Below are 25633 nucleotides of genomic sequence, written 5' to 3'. Positions count from 1 at the left end.
GCAAAATGTTGAATATTGATTATGAAGAGTTGAAATTTCGGAGTATCATTATTGAGTTAGATCACAGTACGTGTTTGGTAGAGATTTTAATTCTATGTTATGTTTTAGTGATGGGATGATGTGAATGAAAAAAGTAGAAGAGGCGCTTCAAAGAGAAATATTCATGAAAATGACACTGTCGAAAGTAAGTAAAATGTTGAACATTGATTATGAAGAGTTGAAATTTTGGAGTATCATTATTGAGTTAGATCATAGTGTTTGGTAGAGATTTTAAATGTATGATATGTTTTAGTGATGAAATGATAAATGCAGAAATTTGGAGAGTTTCATATAAAATGATTCTTTAAAGATAAAGATTCACGAAAATAACACTCTCGTAAATGTGACGTTAAATACGAATTATAGAAAATTAAAATCTTTAAATGCTATTCTCCAGTTTAAGAAGTAAATCAAAAAACTACTAGAAATTACCTAAACCGTGCAAGGGAATCAAATTTCACTAAACAAAACGTTACAGTTTCGATGAAATCATCATTTGACAATTTGGTTCCTATAGCTGGTTCTTCGATCATAATTAAAAAAATATATATTAAATAAGAAATCGATTCCTACCAAAATGGCATCGTGGTAACAAATTCTCCACATGCCTAGCAAAGGTAAGGGCATGGTGGGAAATAATTTTTGCCCGTTGCACAAACACAGCCTGTTTTGAATGCAGAACCACGTTGGTGCAAAGCTGTATTCTTTATAAAATTAGAATCCCGTGAAACTGTGATTAGAGAAAGATTGTATAATAAAAAGCAAGACTTGATCTCTCACTCACTTCCATGGCATCTTAGAACTTGGCAACTTTGCCCCTGAGGCTCTGCTTCAGCTTCCACCACAACACACCATCACTGCCCTTTTAAAAGGCAAAAGGTTCCAAATTGGTTTGGTAATGGTGGGTTTTCTATTCCAAGTCCCAAGTTAGGCGCCTCAAAAGATGCATGGAAGTTGGAGCATATTATTGGATGGAAGAGCTTTAGTGTTTTACTATGCTTGTTTGTTTGTTCCACATCCCAGACAATGAGGCAGAGGTTGGTTTAAGTGAAATTCTTCCTTTTTGTATTGGGATTTGGCATCGATCGACTCATTTATTATCTTTTATCTCTCACACAATTTTTAAATTTTATGTCGCTCTATTAAATAACAAAATTACAAAAAATTCTTTTATGGATATATCTTTTTTGTCACATAAACTCAAAATTCATGATATTGCATACATCTAACATTCCAGTGATACTCGGAAAAATTATTGGGGCTGTGACCACTTACCCAATTTTAGCCTAAAAATTGCCCACTTACTCCACCTAGAGTTTTTTAACCCCATTTACTCAATTTAACAGTATTTGACAGTAATACCCTTATTTTAATTAAAAAATTACTCTCCTATCATATTCTCTCTTCCTCTCAGACGTGTCCCTCTCTCTCTCTCTCTCTCTCTCTCTCTCTCGACTCCGGCATGGCGTAATATTTCCAGAAGTAGCGGCAAATGGAGGAGGCGCCAATCGAGTGGTTCTGCGTCGCCGGAGAAGGCGCCGATGAAGACCGAAACAGAGGAGGTGTTTTCCGGGTCGCTGATGAGGCCTCGACGATGATTGCGCGACTCATCGTTTGCGGCGGCGAGGGGCGAGACGGCGGAGGTGGCGTTTGACTGGTGGAGGATGCCAGATCTGAGCAGCAAGTCGAGGTCGCAGAGCATGACGGACGCGGCGGACATGTTGAGGTCATTCTGCATGTAGAGCTTCCCGCCGGTGAACGACCGGGGCTGAAGCACGAATTGACCTTGATTTGGCTCAGGCGGAGGTCACCTGTTCGTTTGGCCGGACCCGGGCCAGGAAGGCTGAGAATGAGCTTCCGGTGAGCGATGTGGTGGATGTAATGAGCGACGACGAGCCTAGAAACGATGTGGCGGAGTCGAAGGTCACCGAAGACGAATTGAAGAACGGTGTTGTGGAGATGGTTATGGATAATGAGCAAAACGTTGGGTCTGTTGGTAACGAAGATGAGGCAGTAGACACATTATTGGCCCCCAGTAGACTTTGAAATGAGGGACAGGGATCACTATAGTGTGGTGTATTGATAAGTTACCTGTTGTTTTCTGTGTATTAAAGTCAAATTATCTGTGAATCATACAAAATGGTGCATTTTTGGTGGTCTATTGGGAGGCAGTAGAGACATTGGACTTTGTATTGGGGGGCAATAATATGATTATTGGGAGCCAATAATATGATTATAAATTGATCAATTGTGCCTGTAGTGTATTATTTTGGTTTTGGGAGTTCATACAATTCACTGGACAGCAATAATATGATTTTTGGGAGGCAATAATATGATTACTGGGGGGCAGTAATATGATTACTGGGGGGCAATAATAGCCGGATTCCGGTCATCGGTCGCCGGATTTCGGTTACAGGTTCCCGGAATCTGGTCATCGGTCGCCGGAATCCGGTCACCTTTCGCCGGAGTCCGGTCGCCGGAGACCGCGCCGGCCACTGGTCACCGGAGCACAGCAAGGTGGAGGGTGACTTCTCTCTCTAAGTGAGAAAGAAGGAGAGGGCAAAAAAGTCTCAAAAAAAAAAGAAAAAAGAAATAATTGGGTAAAGGGGAAATAATCCCTTAGAGTGTTTTGGGTAAATGGGGTTAAAAAACAGTTGGTGGAGCAAGTGGGCAATTTTTAGCCTAAAATTGGGTAAACGAGCATTTTCCCAAAATTATTCCTAATATGATATGGATTATGGGTTATGAATTATGGATTATGGAGGTCTTCCACTTTAGCTGAGTTTTCCCGTGAAAGCACATTGGAATTATGGCATTCCCGTGAAAGCACATTGGAATTATGGTGCATAAAAAGCAGTTGTGTAGAAAAGCAAATAGCAAGGGATTGTACATCTGTCTCTTTAGATTTTAGAACCAAGATCAACTTTGGAGCTTTTGACCAGTTTTTTTTTATCCAATACAAACTAATTAGCTTCTTGAAGGTTGTTGTTGGTTTGGTTTGGCATTAGTCTAAAATCTAAATCATGAAATCAAATGATTGATGCACATAAAATAAAGGTAGACAATAATCAGTGACTGGGAGAGGAGCTGCTGCTTCAGTATCAGTGCTGTTCTAGTTGTAGAAAGTGACAACAATCTTGGATTATGACCAAGTCTTTTCAACTAATGATTGTCAATTTATCTTTTCCAAAAAAAAAAAAATGATTGTCAATTTATCACTAACTCTATAGTGCCCAAAGAATCTCAACTCGGTCAAAGCAAAACAGATTGATACCATATTGTGGGCACAGGTCAGACAAAAACAATCATAAAAGGAACAAACTCTTATTTTCATGCAAAGCCAGTACAGCTTTCAGCATCCACAGCATGTGAGGTAACAACAATTTTATAGGAAAGCCCCAAAATCATGAAAATTGATAATGGAATGTAAAGATGATGGGTTTAAACAGCTTGAAAGAAAAGGACAAGGCTTTCTAGTTGAGCCAAAATTTCTCCAGTACTTATTCTATCACTTGGACCATGTAAATTAGAATTTTCAGAAACCATTATCAACATTTGCTTATGAAGATGGAGATATAAATTAAATTGTAAAATGAATCAGATCGATCATTAAACCTTAATAATTAGTCTTTGAAAAAGAAAACAATTAGGATTTGTGTTTTATTCCCTACCCCTCCCATTAAAAGTATGATGACCATCGCTCGTTGTTGATGCGGTGTCGGAAGCCGCTATCCACAGAAATGAAAGGCTGTGAGAGCTATCATCTTCACAATCCATACCGGTCAACCATGAACAGAGGTCAGAGTAAACAAAGTAGGAATAAGTGAAGAGTGATGACTTACCTTGAATGAGAGGAGATGCATGTATTTATAGTGTAGGTTAGGGTTTGTCACCCTTCCCCTTCCCATGTGGGACTAGATGTGGCTACCAAAATTGGCAAAGTAAGGCTAGCATATGTGTTGGGTCATGGACCTACCTTGTGGAGTTAGGATTTAAGCCTCTTTAAGTGGCCATTGAGCCGTGTATTTCCGGTTTTTGCACCTCTACACCTATGTGGGCATCAACATTCTTCATTGAAAAAGAGAGAGGAGTAGTCATCACTAAAAGCACAATCATTGAAATGGTATAACAACCCAATATGAAAAGAGTTTTTGTATAGAATATATTGGTCAGAACATCCAATTCCAAAATTAGCTCTACTTGGTCATATATATGTGTAGAACAATGAAAATACTAAGAAACAAAACCACGATGTATTTGAAGAGCACAAAACATTCTAATTTTGTGAATATACACTCTTTCCGAGATAATGAATTCCAAGAATTATAAGAATTCCAACACAGCTTTTGGAATGTATATATCAATGGAATTGTTGTTGAAGATGTTCAGGCATACTTCCTGTTAAATATTTTGTTGACATTTTAGCTTGATTAAAGGACTTATTTCTAGGTTGTCATATTATTTTTCTACACTACCAAGTGTTTCTGTTTCGTTGCAAGGGGTCGATTGAAAAGAGGGACAGCTAGTGAAGCAGAGGCTACTCATATTAGCTCTAGTAAAAAAAATCCAATTACAAAATTACTCTTCTACTTAGAACGTACTCTACTTGATCGTATCCTACTAGCTCTTCACTCTTTGCGCCTGAAATTTTACAGGTTACCAGTCTCTCGTGATTTTTAGTTTGTGCATGTGCCACAGTCCACACCTGCTTCTGCTGCTGAAGCTCTGTTCATATTATCCTCGATCAGTACTAGTAGTACTGAACGAATATATAGTTCGAATGCATCTTTAAAACAAATTTGAAATTGTTTTACTTTGACCAAAGAAACGAATATATTGTTTGAATGTTTCTTTGTTGTATCCAGTTCTGTTGGGGTGTCGACCAACGTGCTAATTCTAATTGCTGTGTATTCTTGTGAAATATAGCTGAAATTAGTTAGACTTAACAAGGTGAAGGTTTCTGGTGTTCCCCATCTCGATCTGGCCGGTTGTATTTCAAAAGAACCTTGAAGCTCAAAACCCCCTACACGAACCCAAGTCCTCATCATCAAACCAAAGGTTGATGTTATGACTATAGAGGTGATTGAACATGAAGCTTTAAGACTTGAGACTTCTCATACTCTGATTGTAAATTCTCCAGTGAATCATGAAGCTTTGGCTTTGTAAATTTTTTCTTTCCCAGTTTATAGGTAGTGAGGGACATGAGCTTGCCCTTGCTTTGAAAGAATCCTCCTCGTTTATACAAGCTTGTTTACTTATTTAGCTTGAGTATTTCCTCATGTCAGTTTGGATTTCTGAGAAAGTAAGAAGAAGAATGAGAAATTGAGATATGAGATTAGTGTGCTTTTAGTCGTTTCAGCTATTATTCCTTCAAACAATGAAAAGAATAAACCCCCAGAATCCAGATACCATTCTTTGAGAAATTTGAAATGGTAAACTTCGTGCATTTCGTAAGGAATAAAATGGATTAGAAGAAGGCAAAGTATGTCTCTTAAATGGTTCAGATTGATATACTGCATGTTAATTTAATAGAATCTTTGATTGAGTACGTGGCTTTGCTTCTCCAGGAATTTCGGAGTGAGAGCTCAACAAATCGCAATTGGATGATCGTACTATCCATCTTCTCTCTTTAGTGCAAACAGGTGGGTTTCTATATACAACATAGGGATGTTGCTCCGTTTGTGAATGTTGCTTCTGTTAGCAACTCATTGAACAAAATCAGATAAAAACAATACCATGCCAACAGAATGCATAATCAGATAAAAACATTACCAACAGATTTCAAAAGCTTAAAACTATTCATCCCCAATTCTCAGTACTTTCACTACCATCTCTATGATTCAATTTTTAATCATTTTTCTAAAAAATTGCACAAACAAACTACCAAACAAGGATTTACAACAGTTTGGCACTTTGGCATGCAACATCGAGCAGTATCTTCGTCTAGCAACAATCAGATATACATCTCTATCAATCAACAGCTCCCTCCCTAAATCTCTGTATACTCCATCTGCAGACACAAAACAAACCACTATGATCAATACACAGACTAGCTAGTTGGAAATTGCAGGTCTGTCCACAACAGAAACCATTAGTACATAGTAATGAAAACTGACTTGGGACTATAAGAGCAAATCTTATCAAATCGATCATTTCAGCCAAAAATGAAAGCATTAGTACACAGTGACCAAAAGTAGACCTGAGACTTTAAGACCCAACTCCTATCAAATTATTTGAAGCAAAGAGAATAGGAAGCTCTACAGGTTATCTTAAAATATTCCTTCATGAATAATTATCAGTAGTCACCAATTTTTAAAACGCTGAGGCGTAGGCTGAGGCATTTTCCAGTGAGCCTTAGTAAGGCGTTCGCCTTGAGGCGTAAGGCTTACCTTACGCCTTACGTATAAACGACCTATATTGATGTAATTATTACTCATATATATACCACATTAAGAGTAATTAAAAGAACTTTATTAATTGTCATTCATTCATAATAAATAAAGTACTAGAACCATATGATTCAACAAAATCACCAACATAAAATGAAATCAAATATTTAAAGTTGAAAGACCAAAGATCAAGAACAATTGTTGAAATCTACTTCATGCTTGGAAATCATCATTCTCATCAACTAGAAGATCACCATCCAAACTATCACCACCATCACTATCATCACCATGGTACTCGAAGAGAGGATTAGTATCTTCATATGGATTAGTTTTAATATCATCATCCGCAATGTGGAATATAAGAATTTGGAAGACACTATGAGATAGGGCTAGGATTTAGAACCGAAAAACTGGAGGAACCGCACCGAACCGCACCGAAAGTCTCGGTTCGGTTCGGTTCGGTTCTACGACATATGTATACACATTTTTTTCGGTTCGGTTCTTGGCGACATCTCCTCGGTTCGGTTCTGGTCCTTGTTTTTAAAACCTCCTTGGAACCGAAATACAGATGTCAGTGTATAAGTGGACAATAGTGTTGAGCTTATTTTTGTAAAATACACCCTTTCTCATGTGATCAGGCGCTCAATTAGCCTTCCAAATGCGATCAGAGCCTTCCATCTTATCTCACAATCTCCTATCCATTCGATCAAAACCCTAAAACATTATCTCTTCGACTCTTCCCTCCAACTCTCACTCTCTCAGTCTCCATCCTAGAAACAGAAATGGAGAAGCCCTAATTCAGCAATCCTATGATCAAAACCCAGACGAGGGAGATGACCTCCCTCAAAGTCTGGAACCCAGAAACATCGCGTCTTCGATTTGTGTTAGCCATCTGCAATTTGGTTGATGCAGACCCGTCTGGGATTTGGTTAATGATCCGTCTTCGATTTGTGTTGGCCATGGGCCATGGCTCAATGTAAGGCTGTAAGCTTTAATTTTTCTCGCTCTACTCTCATTGCTCTGCAATTTCATTTTGCCCGTGAAATCTGACCACTTTTTCCTCTTCATTTGAATCTGGTCCTGCAGTGAGTGAATGAGTGTAGTTTAGCGACTTCAGCCTACGATTTCTTCCCGTGAGCACTTCGATTGAAACTGGTAAGCTCCAAAGTCCATGAATATTGTTGATCGATCAATCTGCATGTCTTTAGTATTCCATTTCTACATTTAGAACTGCTTGGATTATTGTTAAATAATACACTGTTATTCCGTCGATTGGATCTGTTGTTGACTGAGGTAAGCTCTGCTGCTTCAAGGGTGCATCACATGCATTATAGCTCGCCAATCAGAACTGATGTGTGTTGTTGTGATTATATTTGATTTATAAGACTAGAATGCAGATATGATGATGTAGGATGAGAATTTAGCACGCTTATGCTCTCACAGTCTCACATACATAGCTCACGTACAATATATCAGAAACTCTTTTATTTTAATAATTTGTTTTCGTTTGAGACTTTCAATTCATTTTAGTTTAGTGCAAATTGATGCAGCTGCATTGTTCTGGATGGACTATGGACAATCTGTTGCTTATTTTTATTTGCTGCAGTTTGCTGGAATATGTATAATTGTATATTGTTGCATACTTGCAGCTTTGCATTGTTCTACAGTTTTGCAGTTTGTTACTTGGTTCTATTGAACTGTTGTTTGACAGTTAGTTGCTTTCATGAGTTTCATGCTTTGATAGTTTGAGAATTGTTGGAAACTGCTGAATTGCAATTATGATGTTGAATTGTTGATTGTTGAATATGTAGATAATGTTGAGTATGAATGAGTGAATAGATTGTGGCATTGTGCAATGTTGAGTGTATGTTTGGAAAACAGGAAACATGAAACTAAAAATGGCTGGAAAGTAGCATTTCATGCCAAACTGACAGTTTGGTTAACATAGGAACCGAGGAACCGAACTAGGAACCGAAGAACTGAATAACCGAACTAGGAACTGAAAACCGACCCGAACATAGTCGGTTCGGTTCTACCTCGGTTCTTGATCCCAAAAACAGCAAACTCGAACCGATAAGCAATAGTCAGTTTCGGTTTCGGGTTTAGTACTGGAAACTGCAGAACCGACCCGAGGCCAGCCCTACGAGTATGAGATAAGAAACTCAAGCAAGAAGAAGATGAGGAAATAGCTTCCTTTGATCAAATAATGATTTACGTTTTCTTCAAATTTTCTTTATAACAATAATATCAAATGAGTTTGGAATTAGCCAAAAATAAAGAAAAAATCAAATGTATAGTTCTAGTGCCATGGCCCGAAGTAAAGGAATTAGTTCTTTTAATTTAATGGTTCATAACGGAAGTAAAAAATTGAGTATAATTTTTAGTACCATGGATCCACCCCCTTTTTGGAATAGTTCTCTCATTTTTCTTTAGCCCAGAAAAAATGGAAAACTATCTTGGTTTATCCTTATCTCAATCAAATGACTCTATATCAAAAGTTCAAAATCCACGATCACGTCTACATAAATCAACCTCATCAAAACTTGTGGTGGCACACTGGGTTTATTTTGGGGCTAGGAGAAAAAGGTAGTTATTTAGGGCGCGTTCGGTATTGTTTCCAACCCCTGTTTCCTGTATTTCAAATTCTAAAACAGCCAAAGATCGCGTTCGGCGCACTGAATTCCTAATTTAACGAAAATTCTATCTTAAATGCGGAATCAATGTTAGTCTATCTTTTCCAAAACGATATATTAGTGTTTCCTCAATTTTAGTCATATGATTATCTTCATTGAAAAGCTTTATTGGTCTATCCAAAAAATTTAACGAACATATATTTACTATTGTTCACATTTAAAATTTCTATACCAGACGCGTTTTCTGTTTTTCATTCTCAGAAAATATTTTTCAAAGTTTAGCCACCAGACGCATTCTTAAATCCTAAAAATACATAATTTAATTTTTTGTTTTTGTTTTGCAAAACAATTTTTTGAAAATTGTTTTGTAAAACGTTACAGAACGCACCCTCAGCAATCAGCTGTTCTTCATGATGTTTTTTTCGTTCTTGATCAAAGTTCTTTGTGATGTTAGGATTACCTTAGTAAGAACTGAGGTTGGTATTAAAATTTTATGTATGATTCTTTGATTGCAATATAAGAATTTGGAAGATACTATGAGATAAGAATTGCTTGAGTCGCAGAAGAAGATGAGGAAATAGTTTCCTTTGATCAAATAATGATTTACGTTTTCTTCAATTTTTCTTTATAACAATAATATCAAATGAGTTTGGAATTAGCCAAAAAATAAAGGAAAAATCAAATGTATAGTTCTAGTGCCATGGCCTCAAAGTAAAGGAATTAGTTCTTTTAATCTAATGGTTCATAATTGAAGTAAAAAATTGAGTATAATTTTTAGTGTCATGGATCTACCCCCTATATTTATATGTTGAATTAGAAAAATGCGAGGTCTCCCGTAGCCTGAGGCCTAAGGCTGTCGCCTTGATTGCCTTGGCCTAGGCACGGCCCTGGATGTAGCACATCAAGTTTTGTAGCAAGCAAGTCATCCTCTTCTACAAGTCTGATCTTAATCAAAGTATCACCATCGAATAAAAATAGTATATTTAGCCCTTGATTATTGAATCTACCCGTGAGAAAGCACAACGGCACATAAGGATATGTGATTGCCAGGGACGGGTCCGACGTGAGCCTTATGTTCACCACAACTTGCCAGAGGTTCTCGTGAAGCTGCCAAACTCTCACTCGATGCCTGCCTGTGGGAGAGGGATCAAAAACTGTGGCGGCCAACTCACCTCCGAAGCCATACCCCAAGGCAAACTTTGCATCTATATCTGTTGTGGGCGGTGTCAGACTCCCCAGAATATCAGTGTTGATGTTATACGTGACAATGGTGGACACCTACCTGACAGAGCCATGCCAGTAAAAAGTGCATGTTGCAGCCACAAACCTCGCCTGTTGAAACTTGTCCGGGATAAAAGGTAGGTTAAGAGTACAAAACTGCCATGCTGCCCATGTGTGGTCCTCAACAAAGACGCCACATGCTACTACTGAGCTGCCAGTAAGCCCGTCAGCGCCGCCGTTAGCACCACCGCTGTATGTCTTGGTCATGTAAGAAAGGTAGACACGAGCCTGCCTGACGATTTTTATTTCGCCTTCATCTGTATGAACGAAATCGGAAATAGAAACATATCCGTTAGCATCCAAAGAATCACAAACGCTTTTTATTTTCAGTACAGCGATAGGACTGATGAGTGGTCCAAATAGCCAATCAAAAGAGGCCACGCAGGGCACCATAAAAGACTCTACCCCAAATACCCCTGTTTTTAATCCGAGCCACCCAAAATACCCTAATTAGTTTGCGACCGTCGACTTTCTTCTCTATTGTTTAGGAAATAGCTTTTATTCCAATATTTAAAATCATTGTCGACAAAACTCATCCCAGTATTTATTCAAAGTTTCAAACCAAGTTGGAAAATAAAGTCAGTGAGTCGTGATTAGTTGGCCTAGCTAACAATATGGAGGTTATGGGTTCAAATCTCACCAACATTGTGGAGGTTATATCTCTATGCTTTGGCTTTTGATCCTTCCATATCTCTATGCTTTGGCTTTTGACCCTAAACCCTAGTCTGTTGTGAACGTGTATATATGCTTAGGGTCGTAATTGGATTACAAAATTACACTTCTGGTCAAAATTCTACTCGTCACTCTTTGCGCCTGAAATTTTACAATTTCATGCACTATATGCATGTTCATATAGTACTAGTACTGATCGAATCTTTGTTTGAATGTTTCTTTGAAATTGTTCTACTTTGACTAGGAAAAAAAAATGAATATGTCGTTTGAATGTTTCTTTGTTCTATCGAGTTCTGGACAATATAACATAAAGATCCACAAAATCATGTATTTGTATCAGACTGCTAGAGGTTACATATTCGCAAGCATATGGAACTCTGATCTAGATCGAAGGCTAAGAACAATGAAAGACGTCTATGTACAAGGATACACTTCCCAGCTACTTCTAAGATGATGATCCTTGCTGAAGCATCTTGCCATCTGAAGAAGATTCCAGATAGGAGATTACAAGTTCAGCTGCTTTGCACCCGGAAGCTATTGCTTTGCCAACAGACAGTCCACCCCTATGGTTACCTAAAGTATTCATACTCGTTATTTGCAAAAAGACTAAGACGCCACAGATGACAAGTTAGAACATCCAAAACTCACTCTTAAAGGAGAAATTACCTGCATAGAATAAACCAGGAAGATTTTTCTCCATTTGCTCGATTGCTTCAATGACTGAATCGTAGTTATGCCCATACAAAGGAAATGCTTTGCTCCAATGGTAATGGCTGCAATAAGTCATAAGTTGCACTAACAGCTATGAGATAACTATCCCAACACAATAAAATTAAATTAAATTAAAAAATTAAAAAATAGAAAAAGGGCAATTCATAGGATCTTTCAACATTCAATCTATTATTGAAGTTTTTAACCACCAGATGAGGAAAAGAGAGAAGATATATACTTCACAAATGTTGGCTCGCCTTCCGCTCCCAAAAGTTGCCTTATGTCAGAGGTAACAATTTGCTTCAACTCATCCCTAGAGCAATAGGGAAAAGGAGAAGTATTAGGCATGTAAATAGAATTAATTGCACATTATAACGACAGAAAACATGACTTATTACAACGAAACAAGGTTCCCATACTTTGAAGCTTTTGCCAGTTCCTTGTTTCGACTTCCCCCAACAAAGGTAGTGTAAAGATATTGGTCACTAGGTGCACGATCTGGAAACATCATGGAAGAAAATAGTGTACCTGTAAAGCAGATGTAATGACCGTATTAGGGAAAGCTATTAGTTATTCCAAGTGTCAAGGCCATAGCTGAGCATTTTTACCTAGTGTTTTTAAGCCATTTTCCTGCTCTTTAGAGGGAACAAGAACTCCAAATCCCTCAAGAGGCCTTTTAACGTTTTCCTTCTTGAAGCTGGTTATTATCACTGATAGCGGCATATAAGTCACCTTATATAGAGCAAAAAATAAGGTATTATGAAGACAAAGCCTTTGTTAAGAATCTAATTTGTCAGGCTTATCGTTGTTCCAAACTTCCAATCGGGAACTGGAAAGGAAATGTGATATAACCTGCTGCTTACATGTTGAAATTAAATGCCATATATACCTCAGGAAGAAAATCAAGTGGGAAGATGGTTCCTCTTCTCGAGATCTTCATTTCTTTGATACTGCAGAGTGGAGCCTATGGCAGAGAAGAAACTTCGTCAGTTGATACCAAGTCCTTCAATAACAGTAATGATTGCCTAAATAATGGAAGGGATGCATGCATAGAATAGTCGTCAACAAAGAGCAATGGCAGTCCAACCTATATTAATGAAAATGCTAAAATAAAGATGAAACTATGCATGAAGAGGAAGGCATGTTCACTTGTATCTCAAATCATAGAATAAGACAACGTCAAATTGAAGTGCCTTGAGGAAAAGACTCCTAACTGTGCCTTGTGACAAATTTGTCTTCCGTGGGTACAACTTGGTCACGGCATGTGTGCAAGTATCTTGTAATTGAAATGAAGCAGTACATTCTAGCTGTCTAGTTTTGCATGCAAAACACACATGTTTTTTTCACAGTAACAATGCCAGATGCATAAGTCAGACCTTTTAAATCATGACGACATAGGAACCAACAGGTACCACAATGAGAAAGTAAATGATACACCAAAATAACGTTGTTAAGAATAAGAACATATAAACTAACCGTCAGGATTATAGCATCAACAGATGAACTTTGTGAATGCTTGTCATCATTAGCAACACAGGAAACCGACCAATTTTCTGATGTAGTGTTCCCATCATGACTGTAAGATAATGACAAAACCTTTGAGTTCAGTTTAAGCTCATGTTTGCCAAGCTGTTTGCACAATGTATCAGTGAGTGTCTGCACTACACAGAAAACAGAAATTTTTAAATAAATAAGTGTCATAAAGATCAAAAGATGAGAATTTTTTGCAAATGAAAGTCTCAGATAAGACTAATAAGAGCAACATTCCCCACAGCCACACAGGGTATCATCATCAAAAACATATTACAAAAGTTGTCATGACTCATCAGGAAGAAAAGTAACCCGCTAAAATGATACCTGCATACCACCCTGAAAGGAAAAAGAACCGCGCTGACGCTTTCCTTTCTCTACAGAACCCTTTATTTCTCTACTTTTTTCCTTCCTGGAAGATAATTTTGACTGAATTGCCCCAGCTATAACCGAACCATACCTGATAGAGTAGAGAACCTTTTGCTTAGCAACAATCATATATCATGTGTACAAGCATTAACCACAGCATATTGTTTAGTATCTTTTTCTTAAATCAACAGCTCACAAATCCAACTTCTTTTGAAGTTTGAATATCAAAAAGATGCTACCCCTGCCTGTCCAATTTAAATCTGTTACAACATGTGATTTCAGGTAGACTAAGATTAGATCGAAAACTAAAGGAAGGCCAAATGAATTATGGCTTAATTTTCCTAAAATTCTTTCAAAAATAAAGACAAGGAAATGTAGCATGTGATTTATTTATTAAAACATGTGATTTCATAATTTGTTACAAGATGCTACGCCTTCCGTTCTATATAACATTAATCTGGCAATTTTTCCTATAGCCTAACTAAGTAGAATTTCTTATCAGAAAAAAACTTTATCACCATTCCAGCCTTCTCCTTTTCTTTTTCCCCCCTAAAGAAAGAAAAAAGTAGAAGGAACAGTTCATACAACATACCTTTTTTCTATGTTCCATAACTCCGGAAAAGAATGTCTCATCTGTTTAGAGGAACACAAAAAGAATTATTAAAGATGTAAGAAAATTATTAAACACCAACTACTCCATGTTGTAAATTACAGGATGACAAGGATGAAGAACAACAAGCTAAGTTATCATAGTGTGAGAGCAAAGTTTGGGTTCTCTTGTCTCAACATTGCCTAGATTCATGATATGGATGCATGGAAAAGGCATAAATACAGCTTAAATATCTTATCCAGTTTCAGGTAACAACTAAGTACTTAAGAAACAACACGTGAGATACACAGTGTGAAACAGAGGCAATTCACCCAAAGACTGACACACTACTCACCGAAAGAGATTCAGGATCTCCAGCACTTGTCCCGGCAACGAAGGGATCAATGAGATAATCAACGACCTTACAAGCAAAAAGATAAAAACAATGAAATGCGTAAGACTTTAAGAACAAGTACAAGGATTTTGACAACAGCATGTGTGTAATCAATCCTCGCAGAAATCAAAAGACTCAATCAATGCAATTACCTCTTTCCCAAAATGACGCTGAAAGAACCCACCCACACTGTAGCCAAACAAGTCAAGAACTAGAATATTAGAAATGTGACTAATGATAAGACTTAACAGAGCATGGTGAGACGCAATGGAAGTGCAAAGAATTTTGATGAAACAGATAAGAGTAATACCTTTCTTGGGTGTGATCATCGGAGACTCTTTTTTTCTTCCACAAATATGGCTCCAGAAGAATCTGAAACTGCAATACAGAAATGCATGTTCAGTTTGATGTTTATGCAAATGATATTGCAGCCCTCCAACAAGCCCTTATGTTGTAAAAACAATATATTTTGCATTAATTCTGGTCATTATTCAATGGCACTGAATGTGATTAAAGAAGTAGTAAACAAGATCACTGGACATGCAGAATACTGTAGAGACAAACCTTTGATTTTGTAGAAAGAAAGTTGCTCTTGATCAGCTCAATCGGATTGGTAGGTAGCTGATGTGAAAAATTTAGCAAATTTCATGGTGAAGTCAGAAACAGCTCCTATATAAGGAAGTAAACTCCCAAAAGAAAAAAGTATTCACATATTTTACTAAATAACCATCACATGATGCAAAGTTGCAAACTCATTTAACAACATAGATGCAACAAGGAAAGCATACCAGCACAGGCGACCCATTCCTTGCAACATACCGTTTGTTCTGTGAAATCGGCTGTAACAATATACAACAATTAATCAGTATACGGATACAAGCATCCACCACCATTATAACAAACCAAGTCCGAAGCAACAGCGCGTTACTTAACAGTTTCAAAGCTCTAGCAGTCAACAAGCGTTAACGGTGGAAAACAAGTTGACACATTACCAATTTAGATCAGCACAAACTATAATTTAAGACATATATGTACGCGAGGTAAACAAGCATTCCTTACAAATTGCTGCTTTTCTCGAAGCCCCAGATTATCAAGCAAAGTTTGAACCTCAGCTTCACTCTCAGTCTGCACAATGCCGGCATAGTCATTACTATAACACATTCACGGTTACCACTATAGTTCAACAGTAACAAACTCACCATTGTATTTGCTCCTTCATCCCAAACAAGACCATTATACGACACACTTCTCAACTTCCCTCCAGCTCTTCCCTCCGCTTCGAGTACCGTAACGTCGAAACCATGTGATTTCAACTTGTAGGCCGCAGCAAGCCCACTTCAACACATAAAATTTAGAATTTCATACCCAAATTTTTTGCGAATTTCGAGAGACAAAAACTCAAATACATGTAAAAACTCAACTTAATAAAATCCGGCAATGTAAAAGACTGAGCTAACATACCTAACACCAGCGCCAACAACAGCCACTCTTTTCACAGAGCCTGAAAACACAACACAAAATCGTCATTTCACAAAATTTCCCAATGCATTGAAGTTTTAGAGAGAGAGAGAGAGAGAGATTACTGTGCTTATCTCCTGGGGTAGGCGAGGCCATTTGCGCTGTGCTCTGAAGCTGAGAGAGTCAGCAGAGTTGTTGAGACTTGTGATTTGTAACAGAGGGGATTTGATAATGGTAACTGGACTGGGCCAGTTGATTATTTTGATTATTGTCCAAAGTTGAATACAGAGTCCATTAGTGAATAGCATAGTATGGTCTATTTTAGTGGGTTGTTATATATATGGTTGGGCTTTCCTGGTGGCGTATAGCCCAATGGGCCAAGGAGCAAATCAAATGGTACCGGTAGCGCGAGCAAAAATAAAATGGAAAACAGATTAACCGAACCGAACTGAACTGACTGGTTTGATTTGTTCCTTTTCTTTTATTTTTCATAACGTGGGCTTATGGTTCGTATTCGAACTAGCAAAACCGATTCGGTTCGCAGATTGTGTTTGGCTCCAGTCAGATTGTACAGTTTTTTCGTGTTTGAAATCAATCGAATTGAGACGGACCCGTGATTGATTTAGGTTTTAGGGAGAAGAGTGGAGAGTTCATGTTCACTATTGAGTATTGATTATTTCCGTGTTATGTAATTTTGATTATTTTCAATAGAGGTTTCTTATTCTCATAACAAAAAAAAAAAAAAAAAACTAAAAACAAAAATCAACCGAATTGAGACTATAAATTAAGCTTAACTCTCTTGCACCACTATTCGGCCGCTCGAGTATTATAGTGGTGGATGTTGGAGTAGATGGAAGTAACAAGAACCGAATCGATGGAGTATGTGTAATAATTAATTCGGTTTTGATAGGGTTCATGGGCTAAAACATGCGAAAATTTAACCAGACTGGTTGCAACTTTTGGTTTTGAATTCATACGGCATAGAAAACGACTAGACTAAGCCGTGCTCACCCAGTGATGTACAAAGTAGAAGCAACTAGCTAGGAATTGGACCAACGACAAACAATTTTCCCACCATCATCGTTGTTATCGTTATAATTAAAATTTGAAACTAAAGTACTTGTAGGACGCATGCGATCATTACCAGGTTGAGTGTGGGAAATGGATGCGTGCAACAAACAATTAGGAGAATTAATTAGAGCCCGTTGTCTCTTGATACTTAGCTTTCTTTGAATGATAATTAGTTTATAACGGAAATCCACTCAATCTCCACGAACAAACCCCACTATGAAAGCATACACTGTGATTTCTATGAACCCTTTATCACACAAGTTTCCCACCAAACCAATCTTTCCTTTATTATTACAAATTCCTCGTGTTTTGAACGATTAATTATGGATTAATTCCGGCTCCTTCAAGCTTCTCTTTTGTGACCTAGGTTTGAAATAGTTATTTTATAAATCTCATACATTTTTTATATTGTTTGGTTTTATCTAAAATGTCGCCGCATGTCTAATTTTTAATGAAATCGACCCTAAACACTTTAAAATGACCTTAATTATGTGATGAATCATTGTCACTACGTAACCAATAATCTTTAATTATTTTCTATCTTTTGATGAAACTAGTGGTGACCGTTAAATAAAATTACACACAATTAATGTGGTCATGCCTTCTTCTTCTTTTTTTCTTTTTTCTTTTTTCTTGTGGAATTAACAAATTAACTATCAAATACATGCAATATTTTCATACGTGGGCGGGGGAAAATGGCAATAAGTCAATAACACCTGTTTAATGATTAGTGATTTAGTTAGGCTAGCTCAAATATGTCTATAAATCAAGAAAAACAAAGATAGATGCGTTCATGCTTAAAAACAAAGATAGATATTTTCATGACTTAATTTGAACCACAAGCAACTACATACAATTGGACATATAGAAGTTAGAGTGTTGAAGATAACATGGCTTCCAAACAACTCTTGCTTTACGGATTCTTTGTCATTTCGTGTTTGTAATTTTGTATTGGATCGCCGCCCTTTAGTTGATCATCAAAGTCTTAATGATCTGTAATTAGGAAAAGCAAAGGAATAGCAGGTTATTTGAAATTAATTTGATCGAGGACCACAAAACCTCATCTAGTTGTGAGAAAACTTTCGCGCCGATGTTATTCAAATCTTGGCCTCATGATTGATTTTCAGTTAGGTGGGGACGAAATCTGAAATGATCAGGTAGTTATATATGTTTGATTCCAACATTGATTTCATGCTGTTAATTATTAACAATTAAAAAGGAACGAGCTAGACGAATTGGTAAAGAAGCAAAGGTAGCTAGTGACTTTGTCCCTTTGTGGAAGACAAGTCGAATGATCATAATCTCCACCACTAATTTTAGTGGCATAAGATTTCGAGGGCCCAGAAGTTAAGCAAAGGCGATTCAAATGTAGGAGATTTTGCCGAGTAGTGCACTGAAAATTTGAAACCTTTGGAGAAAATAATTTATAACATTATATAGCTTGATAACTACACTACTCGATCAGCTTATTATTAGTTAGCTAGGTTGAATCATAATAGTGACGGTCCAATATGACACTATATATAAATTCTCAAACACTCATCGGTTAGAGGATAATTTAGTGAAGTACTGATTAAGCAATTGAGAGTTTTTACGGTTTTTGCAATATCTAATTTTCAACGGTAATTTGATGAAATATGGTATCAATTTGACAAACACTGGAAACGTAGTGCAACTAGTAACATATAATCCAAAGTCGGATCGGAAATTGACCAAAACACATAGCTAATTAAATAAGAATAATATATAGTTCATAACCTAATGGTCGTTCTTTACCTTTGGAGGAACTTACCTTAGGTAATGTAACTTAGTAACCGATCGAATATGTCATTTTCCAGAGCTTTATGTTCGTAGTTGATGCAGTTGTGGAAGTGTACGGGTAGGGCTGGAAAATTAATGTACGGACGGTTATCCAGATCCTCTGTGTGTGTGTGTGTATTAGAGGTGGCAAACGGGCCGGCCCGGCCTGGCCCGGCCCATTTTAAGCGAGTCTAGTCGTGCTTCGTGTCGTGCTTAGGTCAGCCCATTTATTATCGTGCCGGGCTCGTGCCGGCCCATTTACTTAAACATTAAGCCCGGTCCGGCCCATGTCCCGAGCCCATATCATGCCGGGCCGTGCTCGTGCTGGGCCAATAAATGGGCCGTGCTCGTGCCTATCCACTATAAAGCACGATTTTAAAATTTTAATTTGAATAAATAAAAAATAATTTTATTTAACTATTTAGAAAATTCAAATAAATTAAGTTCTATAATGTTTTTCTCAATCTTAGCTTTTTAAGATTTAGTTTTCTAATAATTTTTTATATTCCACTACAAGAAAGAAAGAAAAAAAAAAAAAACTCAAAATATATTGCTTTTAGTATATTATTGTGAGATTAATCTTTATTAATATAATGAAGATTTAGTATCATATTATTCTTTCCTTCATTCTATAATTGTATTATTATGAGATTAGTCTTTATTCATAAACATATATTTAATATTTAGAAAAAATACTTTATGTCAAAACAAGGATATAATGTTTTTTTTCACTATTTTGACAACATAAAAGAAATAGCATTGGTGGAATTGTCATGAGATTTTAAATAAGGAGGTCTAATATTCAAATCTCATCATTGTGGTTTGAAACGGGCCGGCCCAAATATGTCGTGCTGGGGCCGTACCGGGCCCATTACGGGCTCGGGCCGGGCCGGGCCGGGCCAATAGGCTAATATTCCTAGGCCCAACCCGGCCCGTTATTCTAACGTGCTCGGGTCGTGCCGGGCCACTAACGGGTTTGGGCCGTGCCGGGCCCGTGCCGTGCTCGTGCTTAGCGGCCCGTTTGCCACCTCTAGTGTGTATGAATGTATTAATGTATATATGCTACATTAAGTGCATGCACGCGTGCATGAATGTTATGGTGGTTCCTATCCGTACGTACCTAGCTTCCTGGAAATTCATAGTGAGCTCACTAGTTAGTAGTTACTACTATGCTGCTAGCACGTCGAAGCTAGTACTGAAGTTTCCACTTTCGATCGAACTATATATAACTTCATCAGTGTGATAATCGAGATGGCCATTAAAGAGCATCACATGAAAATGTATATAGCTGCAGAGATATATCCATCGATGTAATAAATACACACTAAACAAATGAATCAAAACCTAGCTCGATCTATTTAGAGAGAAGAAGAAACTACCACCTTCATTCCCACCACGTGTGTATTGTGCATGTTTGCATGTGTATATATATGTGGCTTAATTCTTATTCAAGCATACGTCGATTAATTAAGATATATGGCTAGCCCTAGACCGACTGGGATTCAATGCCTTCACATCTTCTTAAAGGGAGGTAGATCGATCTTATCGATCGAATCGTGCGGCTGAATTGTTTGCACATTCGGAGACACCCATTTACTCCCATGTTGATCGGTACCTACTGTCGTCCGACTCGTCTCTTTCATGAGTATGGGTCAACTATATTCACCCGGCCATATCTTGCATTAAATAATGGTGAAGGAACGGACCAAGAAAGAAGAAGAAAGCGTACAAAGAACACTACCAACTATCCAATCTAGGCCATTCTTCTCCTTCTCGATCAATCTCTGTGGTTTTTTTAGCTTCCTTCATCGTCAAGCTCCGCCTTCCAGTTTGATCTTTATGAGGATAGTTGTACTTGTGATTTTTTGTTTGTATTTTAGTCTTTGTACAATTGGAGAAAAACAAAACTATCCAATCTATGCTGCCCGATCAAACCCTAGAACACAGTAAGCGAAGGGCATCATACGTGGAATGCAATGTCGTACGTGGGCTTTGGTGTTCTTGCCGCGAGAATTGCGCCTTTGCGCGCAACCCGTAGTCCTTCATTTCTGACCAAAAAGAAAAGGTTAAAGATTTGTTGTGCCCTAATTAAACTAATTAAACTGTTCTGTAACTGTCATCGATACCAAGGAGCAAGAACATGGTTGGATTCATTCCTGGAAGCATCTCTCTTTGTCTTTACTCCGAAACCCTATATTAATTAATCAACTACTTAAGGGAATCTCCTCTGTAAACTAAATACTAGATCTCCCAGAATTAACTAAGCAAAACACTTTTGTTTTGTGGCTAACTGGCTTGTGGTAAATGGTAATTGCCTGCGTCCAGGAATGTCTACGATCTACGTGGGGCCGGGATGACTCTTTCTACATGTAAAGAAGACGTGTCTGTTTCCCGATGAAGCTTTCACAGTTTTTGTATGCCATGACTGTCAGTTTAGAGTTTAGACCATTTACCCTTTTGCGCGGTTGTGTAAGCGCGAAGGCACTGAACGTCACACGAGTGAAGAAGCTTCGGTCTCAGCTGGCTAGCAAGCTTAGCTAAGAGCAGCCTAAAGATAACCCGCATATATCTCACTGCAGCCGAACTAGGACCGCTAATAAAATATAAAACAAATGGATTCATATTTAAAAGATTCGTCGTCTACGGTATATGAATGTATTGATGGTTTATTATAATTCGATATAAAACCAAATCGCTCTATATACTGGTAGAATAGCTTCACTTGATTTCGAGTTTTAAGAGATTGATATACTTATTATGGAGAGCTAGCCTCTAACTCTATATTGAAATACGTTAATATACACATAGAATTTTCTTTTGAGATGTTTCTATCTCAAATATTATAGAATCAGGATCTTACGGTACTTCATTAACATGGAATTGATTTACTTAACTGGACAGTAGTAAAGCCTTGTAAAGTTGGCAGAGGGACAGGCCGGGGTTGACCAACAAAAGTATTGGTCCAGGACTGAATCAGAGTCCATAGAAGTGGCTTGCTTCTCCATTACTCCTATTGACTACTACGGATTGATTCACTGGGCTGGTATGGCCGGGGAGACATGCATGCAGTAACTTTATTCTGCCGTAATTAACTTATTACACACATACAGGTATACACCAGCTAGCAGCTTTTACTTTCCCTTGCTAGCTTCGTCTCTTTAATATTTTTTATATACGTACGTAAAGATTCTGATCCTAGAGATCTCTGACCTCCCTCTCTCTCTCTCTCTCTCTCGTCCATCTACTATTTTATTGGATGAGGTCGGGTCTGTGGTCTGTCCGGCCATGAGTGTCCTACTACTGTATCACTGCATGGACTGTTTCACTGCTAACAATCTATATACGGAACAGTTCTGCAAATATGCATATGGGTGCCTCCAATATGTGTCCCCAGTTATAGACTTATAGCGGTGGTGAGGCTATTCAGGCTAATGGACTCAGTGTGTGTCTGTCTCACTATTCAAGAACATAACTTGTGCTCTGTACTTATCCAAAAAAAAAAAAAAACTTGTGCTCTGTATTATTATTATAGTCTTGCATTCAATCCTTAAGTATATTTTATGTTTCAATTGGCATTGGATACTCATACCATACCAGGCAGCAATTTTTTCAATCATTTGTTTTTGGTTAATTATTATATAAGATCCATTGAGTGTCAAATAATAATCATATTGTTGAGGTATGGCATGAGTATCCAATATAATCCCTGGTATGGCATGTTTCTCCTCCGCCTAATATATCTCCTTATCTTCGTATGGATGATCTGGGATTCCCTTACCTTCGCCATATTTAACTCTCTTTCTTGCATCGGTTGGTGTTGGGCTTGTTTGACGCAGTCGGAATGATCGGATTGATAACTTAGGTTTACCAGCAATAAACCTAACAAAGAATTCTGGAATCCACCAGAGATAAAAGAGAAAATCTCTATTTTATTGATAAAAGATGAAAAGATAGGTTCTGCAACCGCTTGCGGCTGCATAAATAAGATAAAAGTAACCCTAGGGCGACTAACAATGAACCCTAAAGCCCATGGGTAAAAACGAAAACAACCCAAAAATAACTAAGAAAACCAAAACGCCGAAAAATAGAAAAATGCAGTTTTGAGGCCCTAAACGATCCCAAAAGCCAGAAAAATGCTACAGCTCATGGCAAAGCCATGATTCTTGCTCGTGGCGCGATTCCCTTTCCGGAAAGGTAAGATGCGTCCCAATCGGACTCCGAGCTGTTTCGTGTCTACTAGTCACTTTTCGTTTTCCTCCTTTAGCACGATCCAATTGTTCTTCAAATTGGGCTGCCATCCGTTCTGCATCATTGTTTTAACAGTTCGAAGTTGGAAAATTTGAGGTTCTGCTTCAATTTTTTTCACTTCCTTTTGTCTTTCTTTCTAGCTTTTGGGGTAAGGTTTATGTCCCCCCCCTTCTTTAGGTTGTATTTTCTTTTTCTGTTATTAATAAAATAAAAATAGGGGGACAGGCGGTGGGTTCCCAGAGTGTGGCAAACCCCTCTCATTCGGGATTGAGGGTGGGACTTGTTCCCTACATCGTTTGCCTCCGAGGAACTAATATCGCCTAATCCCTTATTCAAAAAAAAAAAAAAAAAAAAAAAAGGGAGGGTCGAGAGATTTTTTCTAGTTGTGAATAAATTCAAATTTATGAAAAAAAAAACATGTCAAGAAATATGTCAATCAAAATATATGTTATATAAATCCAAATGTGACATATATATAATCTTTAATTCCACAAGCCAGCCAACTAGAATAATTGAAATGGTTTTTTTTGTACCTTATCTGAATATATAGGTCATAATAATTATCATCGGAAGAGAAGATAAAAGCATATGACAAGGGGAATGTGGCTAATTAATCAGGTTTTTCATTGATTAGAATGGCAGCATGGCGGTACGAGTCACGGAGGCTGAGGCAGCATGGGACATGGCGGTACGGGTCACGGCGCGGTGGCGGCGAGGACGAGCGGCGGTGCCATCTCCTGATGTGAGGGCGTGATGACGTTTTGGGCTTGGATCATTCCAGTACTGCTGGACCTTGGGTTAGGGTTTTCTTTTGGGCTTTAGGGTTTTTTAAGGTTTTTTTTTTAATTTCCAATAACTCCCTAGTTTGTTCGGGGAAAGTAGTGGGTTTTGGCCAAGTTTAGGCTTGCTTTATTAGTGGGCTTTAGTCTATATTGCTATGGTTTCTTCTTACACCAAGTTAATGAATCTCCTGGAGTACCACAATTGAGTGCATTGACGAAGGGAGATTCGAAATAGTTTTCTTAGTGTACGCTGAGATTTGTAGTTGTGTAGGCTCGTAAAATTCAAATGAGCATCATTGTACTAGTGGATGGTACCCGTATTCCCTTACCTGCTTGACCACTGATTTAGGGTACAAGCATATAGGGTTTATTTGTATGTGCCGTTCTGGCTTTGGGATTAAATGAAATCTCTTTAACTCTGTCAAAAAAAAAAAAACAAGAATATGAAAATCAATTATTTTAATTGATCTTCATATATATATGTGTGTGTGTGTTGAATTTTAATAGATCTTCACATATATGTGTGTGTGTAGAGGCAAAACTAAGTATGTAATCGGCTTGAAATAGGTTAATTAATTTTGACTTGTCTTCGTGTGTTCGAGTTCCACAATTTTGAAACTTAATCTAAGCTCGAACATATGTTAGCTCAACAAAATCAAGTTTGAAGTCTTGAACTCACTCCACAAGTTAGTTTATCTAATAATTATTTTATTGATGGAAAAAAATTGATATAGTTTAAAGTATGTTGAGAACAGCTATTAGCACAAACATTACCCTAACATGTGGAAGAAATATTGAATTCGTGGATTTAAATGAAGTAAATTTCATTCTCATTTTTTTTTTCCAAATTTGAAATTCTATCAAAAATACTCTAATCACGGTAATTAAAATAATATTTAGTATCACTTAAATCGGGAAAATTATTATGTCATTGTTGGTCTTACCCAATCAATAAACAATTCTTAGGTTCACCCCTAAGGTGAATGAGCTCATTCACCCTCTCTTGCGATTAACGCATAATAATTTTATAATTTTCTAATCCAACCATTCATGTTGTATAACGTAATATAAAGATTAGCTCTGTAAAAAATCAATCAAATTGAAGACCTTTTAGTTATTCATTTCTATGAAATACATGGACGGTTCATTATAGTACGTAGTAGTAAGTGTTGTTAGAACCATCCATTTGTTTGATTCAATTAGATAATTAAATGATTTCCGATTCGATTGATTTTTTACAGAAATAATCTTTAAAAGATAATTTAAGATATAGACCGTTGAATTATAAATTTATTAAGTAAAAATATGTTAATCGACAACGGGGTGAATATGCTCATTCACCCTAAGGGTGAATCTAAAAATTGTTCCCAATCATATTACTTGAATTTAATGGAATCTTGCAGGGGTGAAAAAAAAATTAAATTAAGAAAACCAATCAGAAATAAATATAAATTATATAGAGCTATAACATTAATCCGGATCATCACGTGTATCATGATTCCGGACCATGTTATAATTTTCCATCAAGTCTTAAACCGAGCCAAGATTGAAGCCGAGCCGAGTGTCACTGTAAGGAGAAGCACGTCCAAACAGTGGACCCCAGCCACTACAATATTTTAACCACAGTCAAATCCTTTTATAACCGTCGTTAAATCCACGTTAAAAGG

General features: G+C 37.4%; 1 protein-coding gene across 1 annotated transcript; it reads right to left on the bottom strand.

Moving 5' to 3' along the window:
• Positions 1 to 11263: 11263 nt before the first annotated feature.
• Positions 11264 to 16307, bottom strand: LOC133707295 (protoporphyrinogen oxidase, mitochondrial). The gene is made up of 18 exons (XM_062132856.1): positions 16191 to 16307; positions 16069 to 16108; positions 15807 to 15942; positions 15667 to 15732; positions 15396 to 15446; positions 15172 to 15228; positions 14918 to 14985; positions 14760 to 14796; positions 14569 to 14634; positions 14217 to 14257; positions 13583 to 13715; positions 13202 to 13381; positions 12615 to 12689; positions 12334 to 12457; positions 12145 to 12253; positions 11964 to 12038; positions 11681 to 11787; positions 11264 to 11587 (listed from the first exon to the last, which is right to left on the bottom strand). The coding sequence occupies exons 1-18, from the start codon at positions 16219 to 16221 to the stop codon at positions 11460 to 11462; spliced, it is 1524 nt and encodes a 507-aa protein (XP_061988840.1). The 5' UTR covers positions 16222 to 16307; the 3' UTR covers positions 11264 to 11459.
• Positions 16308 to 25633: the final 9326 nt, after the last annotated feature.

The sequence above is a fragment of the Rosa rugosa genome, chromosome 1 (assembly GCF_958449725.1).
Source record: "Rosa rugosa chromosome 1, drRosRugo1.1, whole genome shotgun sequence".
Taxonomy (NCBI): Eukaryota; Viridiplantae; Streptophyta; class Magnoliopsida; order Rosales; family Rosaceae; genus Rosa; species Rosa rugosa.
Note: the sequence above shows the minus strand (reverse complement) of the source record. Positions and strands in the feature narration are given on the sequence as shown.